Raw genomic sequence first — 26,428 nt, 5'->3', positions numbered from 1 at the left:
TGTGTTCTTTTGTTTATGGTACAAGATGTAATCGATCAAAGGGGGGAGGGTTAGTAGTATGGGTTAAGGATATAGTTAATTAAAAGATCCGGTAGTTAATGAATTGTAAATGATGAATTGTAGCACCTGTGAACATCTCTGTAAACAAGTAAGGTATATAAGACATGGCAATGAATAGTGATGTGTGCATGATCTGAGATTTTACATCTCCTTGCACCTTATTTGACTCAAATAAAGATACTTGCTTCTCCACTCCGGTGTGGTCATTGGGGATAAGCACACCGGGCAAACGAACCCCAACTGTTGCACCCCCTGCAACAATACTATCGTTTCCAAGCTAGTGTATTTTTTCAAAGTAAATTAAATATGTCCCTGATACTTACAAGTTATTTCTAATTGCTTCAGTTCCCCCAAAGTAAGCTATTTGGACAAAAAGATATACTGGACATTTTCCCCAGTATAACAGTATTTTCACTAGGTCTTTTAAAAGGTCTTAAGAAGAAAAATCACATCTCGAAATGACATCATTATACTGGCAAAAGTTTCTAGTGTAGACCTGGCCTACAAAACTGACATCCTGATCCTGATTACTGACCTAGCCTCTGAAACTGCTGTAAATGATAATGTTATGTAAGTTCTGCTTCAAGTTATGTTCACTAAATTGCAAGGAGTTACCTTGCAGATACCATATTAGGAAAAGGAACTTTGCTAAGGCAAATCTTCTACATTGCCATATTTCTATTAGAATGAGCCTTCAACATTTTCTGCACTAGAACATAAATCATCTTATTATAGCAAGCTTCAATTCACTGCCTGAATTGCCCAGATAGTTGTTGGATTTCCTCTTGGTTTTTATCCTGTAAGTGATATAGAAGAGATGACAACGTTTTTCATTCTCTCAATGTAAAGATGAAAAACTAATTTCATATGAAACTTCTGTTGAATTGTGCTAGAAGAATCACATCCCAAGGGAAAAAAACTGGAAGGAAGAGCAATAAGGTGAATTAGATGGAACCACCTTAGAAAGAATTTTAGGGTTAAGAACTTTTTTGTCTTTATGGAAAGCAGGGAAAAGAGAATAAGCTATCAGGGATTTTAGGGGAGTACAAGTTACCTTCAAGGAAGAGGAGTAGAATGAACATTTCCTGAATAGTTCAGGAGAAGGATCAAAATTTAATGAGGTTCAGATTAATGTCCCAACACTGATTAGAGAATTTCACCCGTGGATAAAGACAAAGGAACCTTTCATGAAGTGTTTCATCAGAGGGTGAGCAAATGGAATTTTCTCTTCCAGTGACTCTCAGAAGGCAAAACAGGCTCTAGAGAAATCTTAACAGATGTTACTCTACAGAAGTGAATGAGTGAGAAGTCCAAGAGGACTTCCAGAGTGATAATTTACAAGATTAAAGAATATTCTGTGCTTCCTCAGATGCAGAAGTGTCATTTGGTCACAGCATCCCAAGATCCACAAAGCGAAGTAAAAAGAATGAGGAGTACTTGTGGCACCTTAGAGACTAACCAATTTATTTGGGCATAAGCTTTCGTGGGCTAAAATCCACTTCATCAGATGCATGGAGTGGAAAATACAGTAAGCAGATATATATATATATATATACACATACACATATACACAGAGAACATCAAAAGATGTGGGTTGCCATACCAACTCTAACAAGACAAATCAATTAAGGTGGACTATTATAAGCAGGAGAAAAAAACTTTTATAGTGATATTTCTCAATGCCAATTCCCCCCCTACTGTTACTCACACCTTCCTGTCAATTGTTTGAAATGGGCCATCCAGATTATTACTACAAAAGTTTTTTTTTCTCCTGGTAATAGCCCACCTTAATTGATTTGTCTTGTTAACAGTTGATATGGCAACCCCCAACTTTTCATGTTCCCTGTATATCTGTCTATCTATCTATCTATATATATGCATCTTCCTACTGTATTTTCCACTCCATGCAGCTGATGAAGTGGGTTTTAGCCCACGAAAGCTTATGCCCAAATAAATTGGTTAGTCTCTAAGGTGTCACAAGTAGTCCTCGTTCCTTCTGTTGATACAGACTAACAAGGCTACCACTCTGAAAGCTAAGTAAAGAAAGGCTGAGTCTAGATTGCGAGGGTGTTTGGCAAATGGGAAGAAAGAGGCTGTTCCAAGTGTGTGACATGGGCATTTCACTTAGGGCTTGATTCTGGCTTGCCTTTATGCAGGCACACAGTGGAAAGAGAGAGTATGTCAGTAAGGAGCCCCTACATAACTTGCATATATGGCTTGGGCAGGAGCTGGAAAGAATGGCACTTACTACATGTGGGGAAACAAAAGGGGTTCTTATTACAAGTTTTGCAACTTAGCATAACTTGGAAGCCTGGAAGACTGAAAATCTCACTTTTCAGGTTGTTGGGTTTTTTTTTACCCCTTTTCACCACCATTTTTCTTAAAATAAAATTAAACAAAACACACCACACGTTAGTAAATAAAATGCAAAAACCCAAGTCAACACAATGTTAAAGACTGCACCGTTAAACCCTCAGTAAGTAGGAAATGTCAATGCTAAGGCTGAATGTGCAATCCTAACTTGACTCCCATGTGTGTATGCATTATGATACAGGGCCAAACTATACTTTCAGTTACATCCAGCTATATCCAAAGACACTTCAATGACTTGTAACAATATTTTCACTGGGTTGCCTGAAGGAATTGAAACAAGGACCTCTGGATCTCAAAGCATTACCTCTGCTACTTCGAATAATTAGCCAAACCCAGTGGCCCAGACCAAATAACACTCACACCTTTATATGTGATCCAGCTCCAGTGGAGGGAGGAGGAACCACACGACAAAGAGCCACCCTATGTTACCAAGTGTTATATGCTCCCTATAGCCGAGGAAACTCATTGCATGCTCATTCCAGATTTATTCTGATGTGAGAGCAGAATTGGGCCAACTGCCAAAAGATTCATTACGGCATTAGGAAGACAGGCCACATGAAAAGTGCTAACTTGCCATTTTAAAAATAGTTGAATTTTCTTAGAACAATTCAGCAGTTTGCCCAGATCTAGCTTCAACCAACAGTATTTAGCATTATTTCTGAGTACAATTCTAGAAGAATCAAAAGTAGGACCCCAACTGAATATCCTACATGTTGTGCCCAAGTATTTAAGGAGTCTCAAAACAATGGGTAATACTACAGCTCAGACAGTGGTAAAATGATTTTGATATGATATTTTTTCCATGCAACATATTACAGATTAGGCATGTCACAGAGTAAATTATTTGATATGCAGTAACAAGTAACATATTTATGCACAATATATTAGAAAACATCCCAAAGAAATTCCTAATTTAACTCCTTCACCTATTCATGGGCTGTTTATTGCCCTATTTTATATCAACAAGGATTACAGACATATGCCCAAGTCACAATATCTGGAGACGAGAATCCCAAATGGGGTTGCAGGGTTTCTACCAATCCCATCATTTTGAACCACTGTTTCAATCCTGAACCTCTCTACTTTCTATAAAAAGTCTCTAACTTCTACTCAATTCAACACAAGGAGATTCTCTAAATACAATATTCTCAAACCTTAAGAACATTATTTATCTCTGCAATTCTCCAAAACTCAGTTAGACAGTCCAGGAGGTCAAATCTCTTAGGGTACGTCTATACTACGGGATTATTCCGATTTTACACAAACCGGTTTTGTAAAACAGATTGTATAAAGTTGAGTGCACGCGGCCACACTAAGCACATTAATTCGGCGGTGTGCATCCATGGTCCGAGGCTAACGTCGATTTCCGGAGCGTTGCACTGTGGGTAGCTATTCCATAGCTATCCCATAGTTCCCGCAGTCTCCCCCGCCCCTTAGAATTCTGGGTTGAGAGCCCAGTGGCTGATGGGGCAAAAATCATTGCCGCGGGTGGTTCTGGGTAAATGTCGTCAGTCATTCCTTCCTCCAGGAAAGCAACAGCAGACAATCATTTCGCGCCCTTTTTCCCTGGATTACCCTGGCAGATGCCATAGCATGGCAACCATGGAGCCCGTTCAGCTTTTTTTTTTTTTTTTTTTTTTTTTTTTTTTTACAGTCACCGTATGATGCCGCGGACAGAGGCGATACTCCAGCGCTACACAGCAGCATTCATTTGCTTTTGCATGATAGCAGAGATGGTTACCAGTCGTTCTGTACCGTCTGCTGCCAGGGTAATTTGGCAATGAGATGATGGTTATCTGTCCTTCTGTGCTGTTTGCTGCTATCATGGGTGTCCCTGGCTGAGATCGGCCGGGGGCGCAAAAGCAAAACTGGGAATGACTCCCCGAGTCAATCCCTCCTTTATGGTTTCTAAAAATATAGAGTCAGTCCTGCCTAGAATATGGGGCAAATGTACTAGAGAAGCAGTGTATCAGAGAGTATAGCTGCTCTGTGTCAGATCCCGCAGAAATGATGAGCTACATGCCATTCACAGGGGGTGCTCCTGCAACAACCCCATCCATTGCTTCCCTCCTCCCCAACCTTCCTGGGCTACCATAGCAGTGTCCCCCCCATTAGTGTCATGAAGTAATAAAGAATGAAGGAATAAGAAACACTGAGTTTTTAGTGACATAAAATGAGGGGGAGGCAGCCTCCTGGTGCTATGATAGTCCAGGCAGGACATTAAGAAGTGTGGGGGAGAGGAGCCCAGCATCCCACTGCTATGATAGTCCAGGCAGTACAGAATCTTTTCTTTTCATATGAAAGGGAGGGGGCTGATTGAAGCTCAGTCCCAAGTTGCTATGATGAAGACAGTTACCAGTCGTTCTGTACCATCTACTGAGAATGACCAGGAGTCATACCTATTTTCACCCAGGTGCCCCCGGCCAGCCTCACCTGAAGCCAGCCAGGAGCACTCACGGGTTGATAAGAAGGATGGTTACCAGTCCTACTGCACCGTCTGCCACCGGGGAGGGGAGAGGAGCTGATCCTGCTCTTCACTGCTGCAGCATCGCGTCTACCACCAGCATTCAGTAGACATAGGGTGACATTGAAAAAAGTCAAGAAACAATTTCTTTCCCTTTTCTTTCACATGGGGGGGGGAGGGAGTAAATTGACGAGCTATTCCCTGAACCACACCGCACAATGTGTTTGAACCTACAGGCATTGGGAGCTCAGCCAAGAATGCAAATACTTTTCGGAGACTACTGGGGACTGTGGGATAGCTGGAGTCCTCAGTACCCCCTCCCTCCCTCCGTGAGCGTCCATTTGAGTCTCTGGCTTCCCGTTACGCCTGTCACGCAGCACTGTGTAGCTTGGAGATTTTTTTTTCAAATGCTTTGGCATTTCGTCTTCTGTAATGGAGCTCTGATAGAACAGATTTGTTTCCCTATACAGCGATCAGATTCAGTATCTCCCATACGGTCCATGCTGGAGCTCTTTTTGGATTTGGGACTGCATTGCCACCCGTGCTGATCAGAGCTCCACGCTGGGCAAACAGGAAATGAAAATCAAAATTTCAAGGGGCTTTTCCTGTTTACCTGGCCACTGCATCCGAGCTGAGATTGCTGTCCAGAGTGGTCACAGTGGTGCACTGTGGGATACCGCCCGGAGGCCAATACCGTCGATTTGCGGCCACACTAACCCTAATCCGATATGGTAATACCGATTTTAGCGCTACTCCTCTCGTTGGGGAGACGTACAGAAACCGATATAAAGAGCCCTTTATAGCGATATAAAGGGCCTCGTAGTGTGGACGGGTACAGCGTAAAATCGGTTTAACGCTGCTAAAATTGGTTTAAACGCGTAGTGTAGACCAGGCCTTAGTTAAAGAAAAACCTGAGCACTGTGGACTATCCCCTAATGGACATTTTAATTAGAGCCAAGTGTCAGAGGGGTAGCCGTGTTAGTCTGGATCTGTAAAAGCAGCAAAGAGTCCTGTGGCACCTTATAGACTAACAGACATATTGGAGCATGAGCTTTCGTGGGTGAATACCCACTTGCATCCGACGAAGTGGGTATTCACCCACGAAAGCTCATGCTCCAATACATCTGTTAGTCTATAAGATGCCACAGGACTCTTTGCTGATTTTAATTAGAGGACATTTTTAGAAGGTTTTCATACTGACCCCTCACTGTCATACCCTCCCACTTCATTGAAAGACATTAACAGGAATAACATTTATAATTTTTTTTTAGCAGCCCATTTTGATTTTTCACTTTCCTTAGGGACAGATGTTCTGCAGAGACTCCATTCATACTATGATGAAATTCAGAAACTGTCTCAAATTACTGATACTGAAACTGTCATGATGTACAACAAACGACATCTTTTTTAAACAGGAATTGTTTCTATCTACCACAATTCATTCTCATAAAGTGCTAAACTGCAGAAGAAACTTTGATGTTTATCTCCATCCCTTTTGGGCATGCAAACATGTTTATTTAAATCAGCAGGAGAAATGAGTCACTCTACTGCTAAATAATTCAAAGATTTGCAAAGGCTGATTCTTTGAAAACCATGGGCAGCCTGTGTTTAAGCAGTCATTGTTGGAAGAGGCCCGCTGGAAGCAGGAAGGGGAAAACTACCCTAAAAAGTTTTTTTGTTTTTTTTTAAAGATGGAAGAAATTAAAAGTAATGGCAACCAAAGTTAACTAGAATAGAGGGGATAAAAGGAAAAGGAAGGAATATAAACTTTCTATGAAGCTGAAGGGGCGCTGCTGTCACTCCAACTCAAACCAAGGGCAGTAGAGAAGGAACTGGGGGCCAATTGGCTGCGCATGCTAGGTAGCCGCTGTATCGTGCTGCTCCAAGCGGCTATGCATGTGCAGCCAGCTGGGACACTGCTACTACAAATCTCTGAATATAAGCACAGGGCGCCAAGACACCTAAAGTGGAGCACCAACAGGAACACTGCTCAAAGAAGGAGGAGTGGATTTGAGATATCTAGATCTCTCTGCGGCAGCCTGGATGACCAGAACGTTTGATGCAGAGTAGGTAAAGAGAAATTCTGCTCCCTTAGCTGGAACGAAACAGCATTTCTCTGCCCTCTTGGGAATACGGGCACCCGAAGCTGGTGTATGACAGACTGTGCTAGGAGGTTCCAGAATAGCTTCATTAATCGGAAGTGTATTTGACTGGATCTAGTGGTTTCTAGGATATGTTCGTGCTGAGGGTCCTGGACCTCCTCTAGGGAGATCTGGAGTCCCTTTGCAACCTTTCACAATAAATCCAGAAACTGTTTATGGTCATCTGGAAAGGACTGAGATGCCACGGTGACTGCTTCTTTGGGAAATGAAGACAATTTTTTCTGTACTGAAAGAACCAGTTCATATTCTTCCTCTTCTGTAGGGTCAGGAGGAGGCTCTGACAGTTCCTTCAGAAGGGAATGGTAGAGTGATTCTCTAGGAGAATGCATGGATTCTATACATCTTGCATACAGAACCCTGTTTCCCATTATGGCCTGTATGATGGTTAAGGAGGGAATCCCCTAAGTGATAAATGTTGAGATGGAGGTTGGTACCAGGAGGCTCTGGATCTCCTATCTGGACTAACGTGTTTCCGAGGAGAAGAAAATTGCTCCTTTGGTGGCCCTAATTCTCCCAAGGAAGAGAAGAAAGGGTCCAGTTCCAATGGTGGTACCAACAGTTATAACAGAGGAAAGGCACAGCTGGCAGATAGAAGAGGAGATAGGCATCTGTCAAAGGTAGCGTCCCCGGGTGGAGTCACAATCTTCCTAGTGAGAGAAGGACCTGATGAAGGTGGAAACTGAGGCTTCGGTGTAGCATTAAATCTCTGATATCCCTGGAGTGTGAGGGGTCCAATCCACTCATGTCAGATGGGTTGGAGAAGGGAGGCTTCATGAGGCTGGAGTGTTAAGATATGACAATACCATCAGTGGTAGAAGCTCTGATCATGCCAGAACTGATGGAACCTGGCTTTTTGACTTGGACCGTACCAGTGGAGTGGACATGGCTGGTATGGGGATCCGCTACTGGTAAGCCCTGTTCTTATGAACTTTAAAGTCATGACCCTGGGACTTAGTATGTCCATATCAGACATCTTCAAAGCAGAGTTAGGGAGAGACCTGCTTTTATGCTTGGAAAGGCAGAGTATGCTTGCTCAATGGGGGCGTGGGGATCCATAGGTATGGATTCCCCTGACACAGAGTTGGACCTTGTGGCAGGAGGCATGCTCCGTATCAGTTCAGGCCAACACACTGGGGGGGGAGGGGAAGAGGTGTTCTTTGTCTGGGTCTGATTGAGGCTTCATGGGCTTCTCCATGAGGTGTTTTCTAAGCCAGAGTTCCCTCATCTCACAGATCTGGCTAAGGGGAAATGTGGCAGATATTTCACGTAGCCACGATCTGTGCCTTCCTGAAACAGTATAAACAATGCTGGTGATCATCACTGACCAAGAAGGAACGGGGGCAGGACACACATTTCTGAAGCCCGGAGTTCTGAGCACAGTAATAGCGGAGGTGGGAAGTCCCCAAGGCAGGGAATCTAACTAACTAGAAAAAACTCTGCTAAAGGTCTATAAAAACTATTACATATGTACTCACTATAAAGAATTACATACAAGAAAGACACTGAGGCAATCTTTGAAATATTTACAGATAGGAGAAATTGAAGGAAAGCCCTGGGCACTGGATACATGGACACCCAGGCCATGCGGCAGTAAGAAGGAACTGGAGAGGGGGTTGGTCCACTCTGCACTTCATGTCTTTGGTTGGAAACACACGGAAAGCAAGGGCTCATGCACGGACCAGACACGGTTTGCAAAAAATTCTCTGACTCCAAGTGCATGGAGCACAGCCACATAGGGACCAGCACTCAAAGACGAAAATATGGTTTCATTTAATACAAGGAAAATTTATTTAACAGATTAGGACCTTTAGCAGTTCATCTTTTTAATGCAAATTTATTCATTTCACTTGTCTTAGATTTAATTCCTTTCAATATTAATTGAAAATCTATTTAAAAAAAAAACTTTGAAAATCCAAAATAAAAAACAAACTACGTGTAGGGGAAATGTTACTAACCCATTTACTCTTTTAAACAAACTATTTGAAAATTTTTACTCGGCTGCCAAGACTTCATTGCAGGATTGTTTCGTTATAACAGGGTGCATTGGAGAGGATTGGCCGCCCACAAACCCGGAGTGGGAGGAACCCCTCATTGAACCCTGGTGGGCAGAGCCAGCCCACACTCAACCCTCCTGCCAGAAGTCAATGAGTGGGACTGGAAGTACAAATGGCATGCCGGAGAACTCAGTTGAGAGGCAGCCACCAGAAGAGCCAGACGCCTCCTGTGAGCTTCGCCTCCTGTGAGCTCCTGAGCTGGGAGGCCGCTGCAGACCCCAAGGGAGCCAAGGACTGGCCAGGATCGCCAGAGCCATTTACAGACCTGAGTATGGAGGAGCTGCAAGCACGGACAGAGGCCTTCTTCCCCAACAACCAAGACGACCCTCTACAGAGCCAGGTACATCCTGAGGGGGAGTTGGGAAGTGGCCCCGTTGATCCAGTGGCAGACGGCTCTATCAAAGTTAGGGACATGGGCCGGGATGCAGTGGAGTGGGGGAACTTGTGACCCCACCCCCCACCACCCCAGTCCATGGGCGGCAGTCACCCCCTCTCTCAGGCAAGAAGCCTGCGATTGTCGGCCCTCTGCCAGAGCTAGGAGGCCCGACTGTTTGCTACTCAGCCTGCATGCTGGCCTGAGCCCTCAGACTCTCTAGTGCTCTGCCCTGATCAAGGGCATGTGCTAACTGACTGTTTGATGCCCAGCATGAGTACAGGCCTGAGCCTGAGACTCTTTGTTGCCCTGGGGCTCCGAAACTGAGTTTGTTGTTTGGCTCTGATCACAGGCCCGAGCTCACATTCCCCGTTACCCCACTGATTCCCCAGGTGACCTCTGGATTGGCCACCCACAGACTCGGAGGGAAAGGAGACCCCCTTGGGACTGTCACCTGATGTGCTGAAACTACCTCTGAGCCCATTTTCCCTGTCAGCTTGGGACTCCAGAACCCTATCTTGTTGAGCCAGACACGCAAGCCTGCTGCAACACACACCCAGAGTCTGAACCACATCACCAAAGCTGCAGACTTTAACTGAAAACCACTGAGCAGGTACTCCTGTCTCCAGCACCCAGAAACCCAACTCCCAATGAGATCCAAACCCCAAATAAATCCATTTTACTCTGTATAAAGCTTAAACAGGGTAAACTCAAATTGTCTGCCCTCTATAACACTGATAGAGAGAGATGCACAGCTGCTTGCTCATCCAGGTATTAATCACTTACTCTGGGTTCAATAATAAACAAGAGATTTCATTAAGAATAAAAAGTAGGATTTAAGTGGTTCCAAGTAACAACAGACAGAACAAAGGAAGTCACCAAGTAAAATAAAGCAAAAACACGCAAGTCTAAGCCTAATACATTAAGAAACTGAATACAGGTAAATCTCACCCTCACAGATGTTCCAATAAGCTTCTTTCACAGACTAGACTCCTTCCTACTCTGGGCTCAATCCTTTCCCCTGGTACAGACCTTGTTAGTTCCAGCAGGCATCTTACATGAAAAGCAGGGGATTCAACATGACTCTGTCCCCCTTTGCTCTGTTCCACCCCCTTTAATAGCTTTGGCACAAGGCTGGAATCCTTTCTGTCTCTCTGGGTTCCCACCACTCCATCTGAATGGAAAAGCACCAGGTTAAAGATGGATTCCAGTTCAGGTGACATGATTACATGTCCTGTGAGACTTCATTATCCACTTGCTGGCACACACATATATAGGAAGTCCTACAAGTAAACAGAGCCATTTATAACCAATTCTTCTGGTTAATGGGAGCCATCAAGATTCTAAACCAGCATTAATGGCCCACACTTTGCAAAATTACAACAGGACCTCAGAGTTATATTTCATATTCCTAGTTTCAGATACAAGAATGATACATTCAGACAAATAGGGTGACCACACTCAGTAGATTATAAGCTTTGTAATGATACCTTACAAGAGACCTTTTGCATAAAGCATATTCCAGTTACATCATATCCACACTTATAAACATATTTTTATTAAAAATGTGGAGTGCAACATCACAGAGCCACTCCCCCCAACAGACTACATAGGGGTAACATTGTGTGTGGGGAAGAGGCACAGGGAAAGAAGAGAACAGTTAAGATTTTATGAAAACAAGTAGAAAATTTCCCTGACTCCATATATTTTGATGGAGAGAGTTTAATAACTGCTTCCATAGATGTCATAAGTCTCTCTCTAGGTGTTAAAATTCTTCTGTTGTCAGAAGGGTGGCTAGACATATGGGCTCCCTAGTAAGTTAATAGGGCTGCAGTTAGAACATATGAGTTCAAATAAGACACAGGTAGGGGCTGCTTTAAGAAGGGAAGCATGTTACTGCACTAAGTACTCTTCAGGATTCACAGCCAAGGTTTATAGAATTCTAGGAAGAATATATCAGGGAAATGTTTTGTGAAGGGAGATCATATTTCTATGAGAAGCCATGGCATATTAAATTATGTTCTTCAAACACTATTGTTAGAATGGAATGTTTTTTTAAAGAAGCAAGAGTGAGTTCTCTTAAATCCCAGTATCCATTGCTGCTTCTCACAATAGCAAAAATACTATATCTAGAAAGAAAATTTACCTCACAGTATTTCAAACTTTTCAGCCTGGTGTTGATTCAAGAAAACAGTCTTTTTCCCAAAGAAAATGAAAAGGTACAGATATAATATACATTATGGGTTATTTAAACAGAGCAGCCACTTAGCTTTTTTATGAAGATTTTTTTTTCACCAACCACATAATTAACTCAAAATATAAGAGTATTTAAATATTTCTGCATTTATATATATATATATATATATATATATAAATGAATCAACACATTTGAAGGCAAGCAACTTTGACTGAGATAATTTTACATGGATGGAAGTTCACATCTTTATTCCTATTGTCTAACTCACAAATCAGAAGATAGATGCAAATCTTACAAAAAGAACAGGAGTACTTGTGGCACCTTCGAGACTAACACATTTATTTGAGCATAAGCTTTCATGGGCTACAAATAAGCTTATGCTCAAATAAATTTGTTAGTCTCTAAGGTGTCACAAGTACTCCTGTTCTTTTTGCAGATACAGACTAACACGCCTGCTACTCTGAAACCAAATCTTACAATGCATCCTAATTATTTAAGGACTTCTTAAATTAATATGCACTTGGCCTTTCAAATAAAAATCTGTGTAAAGAACACTAATAAAAATGCTGATCCTATTCAGAGAGTCTGAGAGATATTAGAGACGTGCAAAGCAAAATATGTAAGTACCATGATCACTATTATCAAGTAATAATTTGCTAACAGTTATCACACTTGATACTTGACACACAACAGTTTTTTCCTCATGCTTGGGATATGTCTGCGGGCTAGCCTGTCTGATGTAGACTGAATCTAGCTAGCACAAGTAAAAACATCAGTGAAGACACTACAGCACTTGCTTCAACAAAGGTATTAAAAATGCAGCACAGACCCTGACTCATAAGTAGAGCCCTACCAAAATGTGTCACGGACCATGAAATTTGGTCTTTCCCCATGAAATCCGATCTTTTGTATGAGTTTACCCTATATTATACAGATTTCACCAGGGAAAATAGCGTCTTTCAAATTGGGGGTCCTGACCCAAAAGGTAGTTGCAGGAGGGTCACGGTATTGCCATGTTGACTTTTGCCCAACAATTTATGTTCTTCTATGTGCCTGACAATTTTATTCCTTACTATTGTTTCAACTAATTTGCCTGATACTGACATTAGACTTACCAATCTGTAATTGCCAGGATCACCTCTAGAGCCCTTTTTAAATATTGGTGTTACATTAGCTACCTTCCAGTCACTGGGTACATAAGCTGATTTAAAGGACAGGTTACAAACCATAGTGAATAGTTCCAGAATTTCACATTTGAGTTCTTTCAGAACTCTTGGGTGAACGTCACTGGGACCAGATGGCTTGTTACTGTTAAGTTTATCAATTAATTCCAAAACCTCCTCTAATGACACTTCAATCTGTGACAATTCCTCAGATTTGTCACCTACAAAGGATGGCTCCGGTTTGGGAATCACCTTAACATCCTCAGCTGTGAAGACTGACGCAAAGAATTAATTTAGTTTCTCAGCAATAACTTTATCGTCTTCAAGTATTGTCAAATAAAAGTGAAGGCTCCAGCATGGCATTGAGGAGCACAGGCCACTGGTGAGGAAAGGAGAAGTTTGCAGAGCTTCCTGTAGTTGGGGGAAAAATCTGGGGATGGGTCTGACCCGGCCCCGGATGCCATGCAGGGTAAGAGGAAGTCGCATCCTCCCCATCCCAGCTGGGACTAGCAGCTGAGCCTGACGCAGGGTAGGAGCCATCAGTCAGGTCTTCCCCACCCCCGTCCCTTGCCCCAGAGTGATTTACCTCTCTGCTGGCTGCCCTGGGCACCTGTAACATACTGCTGGGGAGGGTCACATGACCGCTCCTGTGGCTTCCCTGTCAGAAAGTCATTTTTCTGTGGGGAAACAAAGAAATCTGAGGGGAACATAAATTCTGTGCATGCACAGTGATGCAGAATTCCCCCAGGAGTAACACGATCTACTGTAGATGGCAAATAGACTACTAGTATTCAGGCTTAATAGAGAAGCAAAGCCACATCAGCAACACATGGAGAAATTCCTTTTAAGTCAAGGGAAGTTTCAAGCATGGCTCACCTGGAGCCTCTGGCCCTAACACAGCAGATACAGTAATCATAGATAAACAGACCATAAAAGAAAATTAAAAGAAATTTTCTAATATACAAGCTGCCTTTCTTGCTTTCTGTTCCCTTTGACCACGGGATCAGGCCAGCCATTTCTCAAAATGCTGTGTGGCCAGAAAACTGGAATGAAATGTAGCATCAATGAAAACAAGAATGTTACCACGAAAGTTAATTTTAAAAGAAAATCAGCTCAACAAGTCTCTTCTTAATTTATTTAATACATTTTTGTTTCTGACGAGAGACAATGATTTAACTCAGAATTTATTTTGCTAGGGCTCTCTCTATTTTTGAGCACCAATTAGGTTAAGTTTTGAAAAAGCTGATACTATGCTATAGGAAATAGTTACATTTACGAACTGTGTTGAATAATCCTTCAGAGTCATTTATGGAAAAGTTCTTAAAGGTAGCCCTTGCTAGTTCAAGGTAGTTCATATGTTTGTTATTAAACAGAGATAATCACACACAGATACCATAAGAATCCTTAAAATGTTGAATGATCAATCAATAAAAATCACCATCAGTTTTTGGCAATGGAAATTTTAGACATCAGAAGAGTTGAGACCATCCACAATTTCAGATGTAGTCAACAGCAGCCGCAGATGCTCACTACCTCTAAAAGTCACTCCCAGAATAATTTGCTAATATTATTCCACAGGTTCCCAAGATGCCACACGTACAGCAATCATTTCTTAGATGGAGTTAATGGTGTGCAACACAACACTTGTTTCTACATATAGTGGAATAAAAAACAGTGTTCTCACTGTACCTACCACATACAACTGTTTCCAGAGGATAGCCCATTCCTGGAGCGTTGCTGTGACTTCAGTCACTACAGAATCTTCAAGTGGAACTACTGTTTCATATTGCCTGTAAAAGAGAGAAAAATATTGTTTACAAAGGCTCTCATTAAAAGGTAGAAACAACAAAAATGACCTGAAATCCATGTGAGCAATATATAGCGAAAAGGACAATTATTACAACTTGCTCTCCAAAAACTGATCAATTAGACTGCCTTTCCAGAGGGCTCTAAATTGAGCTCTGAAGCCATAGGAATGTTTACACTGTTTTCTTTTTATATCAAATTTTACTTTGTGACACAAAGACATATTATTTATATTACAAACAATTAAAGAAAAATAGGTACTTTGCATTTCTAATTTCTATAGATTTAGTCTATTAAATGTTAAATATTTCTAAGAATTTTTAAAGACAGTATTTTAGCACTAGTCCTCTGCTATGCTGACCACCGTTACATATCATCTTCAGGAAGCAGCTCAACTGTCACTCCATTATCTCTCACAGGAACCTGCAAGGAGAGGGAGTATTTTCTAATTATATGAGGGCACTATTTAATTATAATTGTAGTAAAGTTTAGTATTAGAGTCTTCTTGATTATGATGCACTAATATTCCTTATGCCCCATCCAATGTCCATCCCACAGCCAAAGTAACCAGATTGTGCCTGGGGAGTTCCACAGGACTGAGTTTTCTCCTCAAGACTATGTTGATCCTCGCCCCTATGTTCAGCACTCAGGCCAACAAATCCATTACTCTATGGATCCACTAGCTCTTTACCTTCCTCAGCTCAGAGAGCATTTAATGCAGTGGGTTACATTGTCTCTGTGTGGGTTTCCTGTCCACCAACTAAGCAGAAGTATCACACTAGTTCCACTGTGTTCAGGGTCTTCCACACCCATAAAGCAAGCAGCAAGATTCCTTCACACCCTCTGAACACACAGTATGGTAATAATATAATGTGATGTAATGTAATAACCTGCTTTTTATATTATCGGAGCCAGGGGTGGCTATAGGTATTTTGCCACCCCAAGCACAGCAGGCAGGCTGCCTTTGGCAGCTTGCCTGCAGGAGGTCCCTAGTCCTGCAGATTCGGCGGCATACCTGCGAGAGGTCCGCCGAAGCCGCGGGACCAGCAGACCCTTCACAGGCAGGCCGCTGAAGGCAATCCGCCTGACGCCTTCGTGGCGACCGGCAAAGCGCCCCCGTGGCTTGCCACCGCAGGCACGCGCTTGGCGTGCTGGAGTCTGGAGCCACCAGTTCCTTTACTTAGCCTTTTAAGTGGAACAAATACAAATGCTAGGTATTGTACAACAACTGGCAAAAACTATAAAAGTAAAGTGTATCTCAAGCTTCTACTATTCCAGCAATTAAAAAACAAAAACAAAAATCTGTGACAGGCATCAGTGTTTCTGAAATACAAATGCTAGATTGTGGAATTTATTCACAGATCTGAGTAGAGGAGTGATGTAGGAGCTACACTGACTCTAAAGAATCTCCAGAAGAAACTGCTTCAGGAGGCACAATCCCAGTACTTCAAAGAACACTAGAGGCATGCTACCACTTGCCCTTCCTCTTGGATGGTACAGTTTTCTCTCTGCTCTCTGCACCTAGCCAGCTCTGTGAACTTTTGCAGCAGGTAGGGCTATGGTTTCTACTACTCCCCACCACATTTCAGCTACTTGTCTCCCCCACACCCATGCGGGATGTGAAAGACAGAGAAAGAAAGCAAAGTCATTTTTCCCCTTACCTTCCCCTTGTGTATTCATGCTAGCTCCAAATAAATAACAGAAATTGAAGATTTATCTAAATAAAAAGACTGAATCTTTTTACATGTAAAACTAAATTCTCAAAACAAACTTTCATTTGGTTTTCCCATCATCTTTGCAACATTTAATTTTAATCCATTTATCCAAGAGTTTTATAATTGTGCCTCACTACAAACTAAGGCTAATGTTAGAAAATGGTTACAAAATTGAGTGAATACGTCTTTCTCTAAATACTCAGGGACTAGAAAACTAGCACACACAATGACCCTTACAGCATTCCTAGCTTTCCCCAAACTCCCATTTAAATCAATGATTTAAATCAATTCATATTCGCTTACTGATTTGGGATATTAAACAGGATATTTTCCCTTGTTCTATCATCTCTTTTACCCCATCCTATCCAGGAACAGAAATTATAAACTGCAGATTCAGCCACCAATGGGTTAAAGGAGGCCGATGTACCTTACAGTGGTGGTTGGTGCACATAGCAATCAACAAACGTCAGCAAAGACTGATACAATTGTTAATGCCAGATGAAGGTGTGAGATGACCAGCTAGTCTCCTCACAATTTTCTGAGGCAGATGCTTATGCCCTATGAGCCAAGAAGTTGTCACACCTCTTGTTACCTGGGGTTCTTTCAATCCAAAGCTCCTGGTAACTTTACTCTGTGCGAGGAGGTGTCAGGAAATAAATCAGGGGAGACACGGCCGACCGACCGATAGATAGCTGGCACAACCAGGACAACACAAGAGTGCTTTCACTTAAAGCTAAACTTTACTTAGTCTCAAGCACTTACACACGTCCACAACAAGTCAGTAAAACACCCCCAACCCTTGATAATTATCAAAGCTGTGTGGCTTTCAAATGATACAGCAGCAGCCCGTCTGCTACTGGGGAACACAAGATGCATCCAAAGGGAGAGGCCAGTCCCGAAACGAGTCCCACCTGTCTCAAGCTTTTTCCCCTTATTTATACATTAGTAATTAAAGAAACCTTGTTAAATAAGCAGTTTCAAACAAGAGGTTCCTTCTGATTATTGATTAACCAGGTGTGGGTTTTTCCAGAACTTGCAGCCTTGAGACCTCAATAGACATTCCTGGGGCATATCCTCCTCTTTGAAAACGCATGTATCAGCAAATTTAACCCAATTCTTATCAGGAAGGACGCGGGGTCATGCCGCTCTTTCGGAGGCACCCTAAACCTCCTCCTCCCCTCCTGCCTTGGTCAAGCTGAGACTTGCTTTTAACAGCCTGCTGACTAGGATGTCTAACAATAAGCCATAGTGGTTTCAGGCACTTTACTGGTTTGCCAAAGTCTCCCTGTACACTCTTATTTGATGGTATTTAAAATTTTGGATCTGGCCATTTGGCCTAGTCATTATAGTGGAGTGGTAGCTTTCCTACAGTTGAAGTGGAGAGTGGCTTCCTGTTTAAAAGATGACTATATTAAATACTCTAATAAATATGACTATATTAAATACTCTACAGCCACATGCTGGTTCGGTTTGTCTTGCAGTTTGCCGTAAATCATAGGGGGTGCAAGGAGCACAGGGTTTGTGGTACAATTATGAGGTCATTTGAGAGAAGGGTTTTCGAGATACAGCTCCACCTACAAAAAATGTGTTTATAAAACATGGTTCTTATAATGTTTTTTATACACACCTGGAGCTAAAATGATGGCTCTGTTCCCCCAAAATTGGTATCATCCCTTCTAATTTATTTTAGCGATTGATCAGCAACCATTGCCCCTTTGAGGAAGTAATAGCGAAAAGATACTGAGGACAGAATTTGTTACTCCAACATGGAGTAAACAGACTAACTAAGAGACTGAAACGTACACGATGACATACTGTGGCCACTGAAACTGAGCTACAATGAAGTACTATAAGTTTGAGCTCTACCCTTGGCAGCATTTGTGGAATGTGTGTTTTACTTGTTCATTGCTCTCTCTCTCTGCATTCTGCAGGGGCTGCTTTTGGATACATTGATCTGAGATCGAAAGTTTTGGTTTAAGAGCAATATTTTAAAATGCTCAAAAATCAGCATGCACACCTGATTTTTAAATTATTTATTTTATTTATTTATTTTTACTTCAGAAATATTGTCAAGGAAAATAGCTGTGATTAAATACAGGGGAGATGAAACACTAGTAAACAAGGTAATACAGTCATGACATGTTTACAGCTAAGATTTTGTCACGGATATTTTTAGTAAAAGTCATGGACAGGTCATGGGCAATAATGAAAAATTCACGGAAGCCTGTGACCTGTCTCTGACTTTTACTAAAATATCCATGACAAAATGAGGCACCTTGGCAGCTGTGGGCAGGTTGGGAGCTCCAAGGTCCCCCTCCACTGGCAGCTCCAAGCTGCAGAGGTCCCACCTGCCTCTGGGGGTACCCTCTGCCACTCGTGGCAGCGGGGGTATCCCACAGCTCTCTGCCTTCGCAGGTGGCAGAGAACCCTGCAGATCCCAGCCAGTGCTGGCTGAAGTCATGGCGGTCTTTGGAAGTCACAAAATCCATGACTTCCGTGACCTCCATGACTAAATTGCAGCCTTATTCCTGTTCAACAATTTCCTATGTGACTGAGTGAGATCAAAGCAAAGCAAGTCACTGGGTCAACTGGTCAAGGGGTCAAATGATACAAAGCCCTTCTAACATGAACTGCTCATAACATTTTCAGATTTTCATAACTTTTTGGTGCAGAGTTGGAAAAAAGAGGGAGAATTTCAGGGTGTATTGGTGCATGGTACTGTAAATCCATACCTCCTTGTAGTGGGGCAGCTGCCCCACTACCGCAGAAAAAGTGTTGAAAGCAGCCCTGGAGACGGCTGTGGCTAGGATAAGCAGTGACAGCAGCTGAGGGAGTAGCTGACCACAAGTGTGGTCAGCTCAGTCAGGGCCCAGCTGGCCCTGATAAGAGGGCTGGGAGCCAGGCGCTGAAGAAGTCTCACTCCAGCCTTGGAGTGGGAAGGGCTAGCTGCCTGAGAGCAAGGTACCTGAAGCAATGCAGTGCTGGGGAAAAGGACAAGTGGAGCTCCAGCCTGGTAAACCTCCAGGCTGCAGGCCTTGTTGAAGGCCTACAAAGGTACCAGGGCTACAGAGATGTAGCCCAGGGTTAGGCAAAGGCAGCTGGTCCAACCCCCTTGCCAACGATGAGTGACCAGTACAGACTGCAGTTTGCCGCAGTGAGAGGGGGCTAGGTGATGACTGGCAGTAGCCACTGAGGCAAGCTGAGTATAGTGAGTTGGGGGTTCCCCTGGGAGGGGAGACCTAGAGTGAGAGGGTACTGCTGGGACAGAACCCCAAGGTAAACAGGCACTGGGGTCCAGGAGGGAAACGGGGCCTGAGGCAGGCAAGCCACTGGCCCACAGAGGGTGCTCCAGAGCTGGAGTTGAGCTAATTCCCAAGATGACCAGCAGGAGGCGCCATGACAGTGAGTCTTTGACTTTGCTACACTCCTCCATTTCTGTCCCCCGCTTCAAAGCTTGCCCTCACTGACTCCATTTCACACCTTGCACCATTCACGCATCTTCTGCTTATCTCCTGTGAACAGCTGAGTGCTGAAAGGGGTCATGGAATTCACTGTGAGGAAAAGACCACATAGTTATCATGACCACCTCCCCCTGAATTACGGGCACCTCATAGGAACTCTCCCCATTTTCCTCCTGTTGTGATGTGGCCTGAAAAAACTGCCAGTTCTGCAGGTGGAGATGAAGCACAGTGGCATTTTACTTGGCTTTTCCCATACAGGAGGCCCCATATAGAGAAGACAAAGGAGCAAAATCTCTGTATCTGAGAACTCATGTACAAGGGACCCACAACCAGGGACTAAAGAGTAGACTTTCATCCAGCACAGTGCTTGTAGTTCCCAGCTGGCTTGTCTTTTACCAGTTTTACATTCTGTAGATTAAGGCAGTAGAGGATCCAAAGTGGCATTTCAGCATGAAACACTAGCTGTTTCTCTGGGTATGAACCAAGGAATGATGGGGAAGCCTAGAAGAGGAGGAGCTGGGAACAAAAATTCCTGTATCCTAATTGGACACCATGTGTCTGATGGACCAAATACACAAACACCCATTTATCTGTACCAATGCTGATCATGCCACAGATTAATAATAATGTGCATAACTCTGCACTGGCTTTTGTATGAACTCCTTGATTTCAAAGGTTTGTATAGGTATACCTGAAGGAAGAACAGAGATCTGTGAGTCTTGTAATTAATAATCTTGTTCTTAATGTATTTGAAAAGTTCATATTTGCCTCTGAAAAATCTTCTATAGTCCATTTATCATTTTAGGGTGCCTTCAGGATCCCTGTTAAAGAAGTTTCTTTATCAGCCTATAATAGACTAGTATTGCCTTTTATGGGGAACTGAGATTTACACAGTAAGTCAAAGATCATATCAGTGGCTCGCACTGACAATATAAACCAAAAGGAGAATCAAAAGGCTTGCCTGTTGGCAACAATTTGAGAACAGGGAATCAGGAAAGCTGAAAATCGTCTAGTTTCTGTTGGGCTCTTCCTAAAATGTCACTGAACTACAAAAGAGGGGTTGAAAAATAACCCAGTATACATTCAAGAAACCTTCTACGGGCAGGAAAAAAACCCAGACAATATTGTTTTACGTGACAATACGTAAATAATAATTTCACTGAATCTGAAGAAAAGGTTTCTTAAAGATTTTTTTTGGAAAATGGTTTGTAAGCTTCTTTCATTGCTGACAAGAAAGAACATTCTGCTAGATTAACTCTAACCTTCAAGAATGTGACTGAATTTAAAGAGAGTGCATAACAGAATTAGAGTTAAACCATTTAAACATCATGGCTCAGATTCCTATAAACTTGCATTCTATTCTTGTCTATACTTTCAATGAAATGTCATGTTGTGTCTGTCTAAATTTTAAATTGGTCAAATGTCCTGCTGTACAATCTAATAAAAGGTCTTTATTGGTCTACTTTATAACATCATGAACCCTTTTTTTAACCTGTAAATTGCATTTCTTCAATGGACAAGGTCAGACTCTAAATAGATAGGTTTTCATGTACGTCACACTTGAACAAGCATGAGTGACTAATGTTTAAATTCCAATGCAGGTTGTCTTGAGGCTCCCTTTAGCTCCCCCAGCCTTGAATGCCAGAATGTTTCTAATGAAATACACTTACAAGCTGGCCACTGAAAGAAACTAAGCTAAAATAAAACTGGGTTCAAAAAGAAATAGTTCTTACTAAAGGTTAGTTAAAAGGAATTTTTATCCAGAAACTGTAAATTATGATATACTGTGTCTGTCTTTAGATATTGTCGGGATTCCCTCCAAGACCTTTTCTACTCGGTTTACAGATGTTTACCAGAAACAGGGCATTAATAAGTGATAATTATGGGTATTAGATAAGTTAGTGTGCATATTTTTGTTACACATTTGTTTTAAAAATCCATGTTACATTTAATATTATATAAAAAACCTAGAGATTAAACTGGATGCCTTTTACCAATTTAAAACTAAATTAATAATTTGCAAATAAGCATTAAATCAGTAACAACTAAGGATTATAAGAGACTTGCAGCCTCCCTGAGGGGGGAAAAAACCCCACAGATAGCAATTCAGTGTACTATACACATTATATTCCATCCTAAAAGTACATTAAAAGAACATTAAGATAGCAATAGCAAGCCTTCAAAAGTTAGAAAATGCCAGTATTAAGGCTATCCATGCAACCTTAATTCTGTCCCATTGTAACTATGCATTACAGTACAATCTTTAATTACACACTCACGTAGGTCCCCTGCCTCTTTCGGTCAATGGGTACTTATTCAACACTTTTTAGTCTCCATATTCAATGTATGGCCCCAGGTCTTATTTAACAGATACTATCCAAATCCTGCACCGAACACAAAATTATTAATTTACTAATGGGCATTTCTGTAGTATTCTCATCATGGTAAGTGAGTGCTTCTCAAACATTAATGAATTCTCTAGCCTGCTTCTTGCTTGCATATATATATATATATATATATATATATACCTGCCCCTGGAAATTTCCACTACATGCATCCAACGAAGTGGGTATTCACCCACGAAAGCTCATGCTCCAAAACGTCTGTTAGTCTATAAGGTGCCACAGGACTCTTTGCTGCTATTAATGAATTTGTCTTTGCAACACCTCTGTGAGATTAGATAGCATAATCATCTACATTTTACAGATGAAAAACTGAGGCACAAAATGATTAAGGCCAGTACTGTCAAAACTGTCCAGTAATATTGGGCATCCAACTACAGGAAACTAAGGCCTGATTTTTCAAAAGCATTTAGCACTTTAGAGCACTTTATATGTTCAAAATACAGCTCCAATCGACTTCAGTTGCAATTGTGAGTGCTCAACAATTCTGTAAATCTGGTCCCAGATGTCTCTGACACAAAGGCCCACTGGTGGTTTACAACTCTGTGTTAGCAACTCTTGTCAGACCTGACATACTCATTACATCTAACACACTGTTGTCATGATAGATACCCAAAACAATATCTCACTGGAAAACTACTAACTCACTGATCATTAGTATTATTGCATGATATATGTATGAGGCATGTACAAAATTATAAATATGTGCTAAAATTATGTTATTAAAATGTGTTTGTCAAACAATGCATAAACTCAGTCTGCTTTAGATAAAAGAATGTATATATGCTTGTCTGACCAGCTTGGTCATTAGGAAGAGATAATGCAAATACATTTACATACAAGCTAACAAAGCTATCAAGCTAACAAGGAGGGGGAAGATAGCGTGTCATCTATACCTCACTAGGAGAGACCAACTTAATCTGAGAATACATTTCAAAGGTTTAGTGGTCTATAAAGACGGGGAGTCTGAACTTCAAATCATAGAATCATAGACTTTAAGGTCAGAAGGGACCACCATGGTCATCTAGTCTGACCTCCTACACAATGCAGGACACAGAATCTCACCCACCCACTCCTGTATCAAACCTGTGTCTTTAAACCATCAAATCATGGTTTTAAACCATCAAATCATGGTTTAAAGACTTCAAGGTGCAGAGAACCTTCCAGCAAGTGACCCATGCCCCACGCTGCAGAGGAAGGCGAAAACCCCCCAGGGCTTCTGCCAATCAAAAATGATAAGCAATTAAATATACTGATTTTATACAAAATAAAAATGCATCAATTAAGGTCTTTTAAGAAAGCCTGTGAGACAATGGTGATTCATATTATGGTGAAATGTACACATTAACACTATATGAGTAGTTATGGATACTCACTGATATCATGCTTCAAAGTCTGTGACCAAACACAAGGGAAAAACTAGTTTTCTCCTCCACAGGAGGGATCTGTCTCCAATGTAAATTAAACATTATGGAATCAAAACAATGGAAGCCCTATTTACATAGGAATCAGCAGGGGAATGGAAAGTCAACAGGAAGGGAAGAACAGCAGGAAGCCTTCCTTTCTTTTGTAACCAGGTCAAAGAACTTTGGGAGACATCAGCAGAAACAGAAAGCCATTTTAGCATGCACTACTGGGCAGATACAAGAAGCCAGAGCTCTTGTACATCTAAGAAAAGTGAATCCTTCAACTAACGAGATTGAAATCTCTGGGAACTGAATTTAGATGAGAAATCTGCTTAGGCAAAGATTGTAACTTGCTGAAATTAAATTTCAGTCTCAAAAGCGTATTTTTACTTTTTGTTTGTTTGTAGCCCTTTATTCCTTGCACTTGGTATCACTTAATCCTACATCTTCTTGTTAAATAAACTTTTACTTTTACTATGAACCAATTCAGTGCACCAGTTAAGTGAACAAGCTGCAGTATATTATGTCTTATAAAAAGCAACAAACTTAATAACTATTATGAATGTTTCGGGAGAGGGTTGGACACTGCAGGGAGACATCTCTGGGGAACCCGGGTGTTCGAGTTCACTGTTTGTTACCTGCAAAGCAAGCTTTGAACTGGCAGAATCCTGAAGGATAAGGCCCCATTGTCATGGAAGGACACGGTGAGAAAGGAATCCGCCAACCACCTTAACCCTAAGTAAACTAGACTTAAGATAACTAAAAGTAAAAATGAAATAACTATTTACAATTATTTAAAGATAAATGTCAAGTGAAAGAAGAAAAGACAGACACAGGAGTATTTCATTCCAGACCGTGAGCCGTAGAAAAGGAACGGAAGAGGTAGTCGGTCCACAACACCATCTATGCCAGTGGTTTTCAACATGAGGAGGCATGCAGGCACAGATTAATAGACACTGCTACTGAAGAACCTTTGGTCCCAAGTGAACAGAATGCATGCACATCCCACAGAGAATACCCAGAGGGACCAGTACTCGAAAAAGAACAACATCGGAACCTTTTAGAGGTATTGATGCGAAGCCTCTCTAAATAGGGATTTTGGAAAGAAGTGAGAATTCATCTTAGAACTGCCTAGCTCCAAACCATACGCACAGTAAACTAGGACAGCAGTTCTCAAACATTAGCAACCCGAGGACCCCCATTTTGATTTAAAAATTTTCACGGACCCCCCAAGTCACCCCATTCAGCCCCATGCTCCATCCCGACTCCGCCCTTCCTCCAAGACCCCACCCCTGCCCCATCTCCTTCCGCTCCTGCTCCACTCCTGCCCCTCCTCTTCCACCCCATCCCTGTGCCTCCTGCACACTGCCAAACAGCTGTTCCCTGGCATGCAGGAGGCACTGGGAGGGAGGGGGAGGAGTTGATCAGCAGGGCCCGCAGCCCCCGACATGATTCCACCCCTCCTTTAAGCGCACCCCATCCTTGTTCCTCCCCCTCTCTCCCAGCACCACCCTGCACACCGCTGAATAGCTGTTCTCTGGCGTGCAGGAGGTGCTGGTAGGGAGGGAGAGCAGTTGAGGGAGGGGGAGGAGTTGATCAGCAGGCCTGCAGACCCCTGGGGTACCCCTGTTTGAGAACTGCTGAACTAGGATATCAGTGAACTGGTTTGGAATGCAGGAATAGGATCCCTCCCTCTATCAGATCCTTCCTGCATCTCCCACAGTATCTTCCTGGCTGGCTGGGAGCAATTCTGATGATTAAGGAGTGTGCAATGCAGAGGAACAAATTCAGAAAAATTGCAACTTTCAGTGCATCAAGATTTGAATCTCTTTTCAGAAAGTGCTGAGCACCTGCCCTCTGAAATCAGGCCCTTTTATGGTGTCTCAAATTGGTCACTGAAAACTTGGAAGCACCTCAAATCACTAGATACTTCTGAAAATCTTGGCCAAGATTTCCACAGCACACCTAACACTAAGGCCCAGATTCTCAAAGGTATCTAGTCACTTAACTCCCATTGAAATCAGTGGGAGTTAGGTGCCTAAATATCTTTTGAGGATATAGACCTCAATAGCTTACATCTTTGCATTACTATAAGGTTTTAGATTATATGATGGCACAACATCTATACACATTCAAAATGCTACATAAAATATAGGCATCTAGGCTGACAGAAAAGTGATACCATAGAGCAACAATTTGATCATGATTAAGACATTTTAGTGGTTGTGGTCCTGGGTTTGCAATGCTTATTTTGGGGATAATTACAATATTATTTGAAATTTTTTTTACTCCATGTTACCTGATGTGTACTTTCAACTTTCACTTTAGTTTAATATAGGTTTTTGTCTGTGAATAATAACTAAATCCCTACTCTTGGATCTCAACTCCTTAGCACAAGAAAGGCTGGAACTTCCCTAGACCTCTAAGATATTTGGCCCTCTAAAGTACCAGTAGGCAAGATATTTGGCCTTCTGAAATCACCTTCCAATACCACAGTGCCTTCTAGAACATGCTACTTTTATATTCCTTTCTGAACACAGCTAAGGAGCCCGCCTATGCGACTGCAGCCATTTAGGTTAGTTCCAGCTCTCTGTTGCTCTTATTACTGGCTTTATTTTGGACAGTGTTTCTGTATCCCTTGATTGTTTTGCCCTGCACTCCTACAGTTCCTCAATATGCCAGAGCAATTCTTCACAGCAATGATCTCCTTCAGCATCTTCATAGCTCAGTCTTAGTTGCTAACACATCATGGAAGCAAGGAGATGTTGCCTTCAATGGTTCATACACCGATT

General features: G+C 42.1%; 1 protein-coding gene across 8 annotated transcripts in view; it reads right to left on the bottom strand.

The window, feature by feature from the left end:
* Nucleotides 1-26,428, bottom strand: part of DOCK3 (dedicator of cytokinesis 3) — a 603,350-nt gene that overhangs the window by 448,279 nt on the left and 128,643 nt on the right. For all 8 annotated transcript variants that reach the window (XM_050957666.1, XM_050957672.1, XM_050957667.1 and 5 more), the window contains exon 5: nucleotides 14,540-14,636. In XM_050957666.1, coding sequence (XP_050813623.1) covers nucleotides 14,540-14,636 — 97 coding nt within the window. The remainder of the gene's footprint in view (nucleotides 1-14,539; nucleotides 14,637-26,428) is intronic.

This window comes from Gopherus flavomarginatus, chromosome 6 (genome assembly GCF_025201925.1).
Source record: "Gopherus flavomarginatus isolate rGopFla2 chromosome 6, rGopFla2.mat.asm, whole genome shotgun sequence".
Taxonomy (NCBI): Eukaryota; Metazoa; Chordata; order Testudines; family Testudinidae; genus Gopherus; species Gopherus flavomarginatus.
Note: the sequence above shows the minus strand (reverse complement) of the source record. Positions and strands in the feature narration are given on the sequence as shown.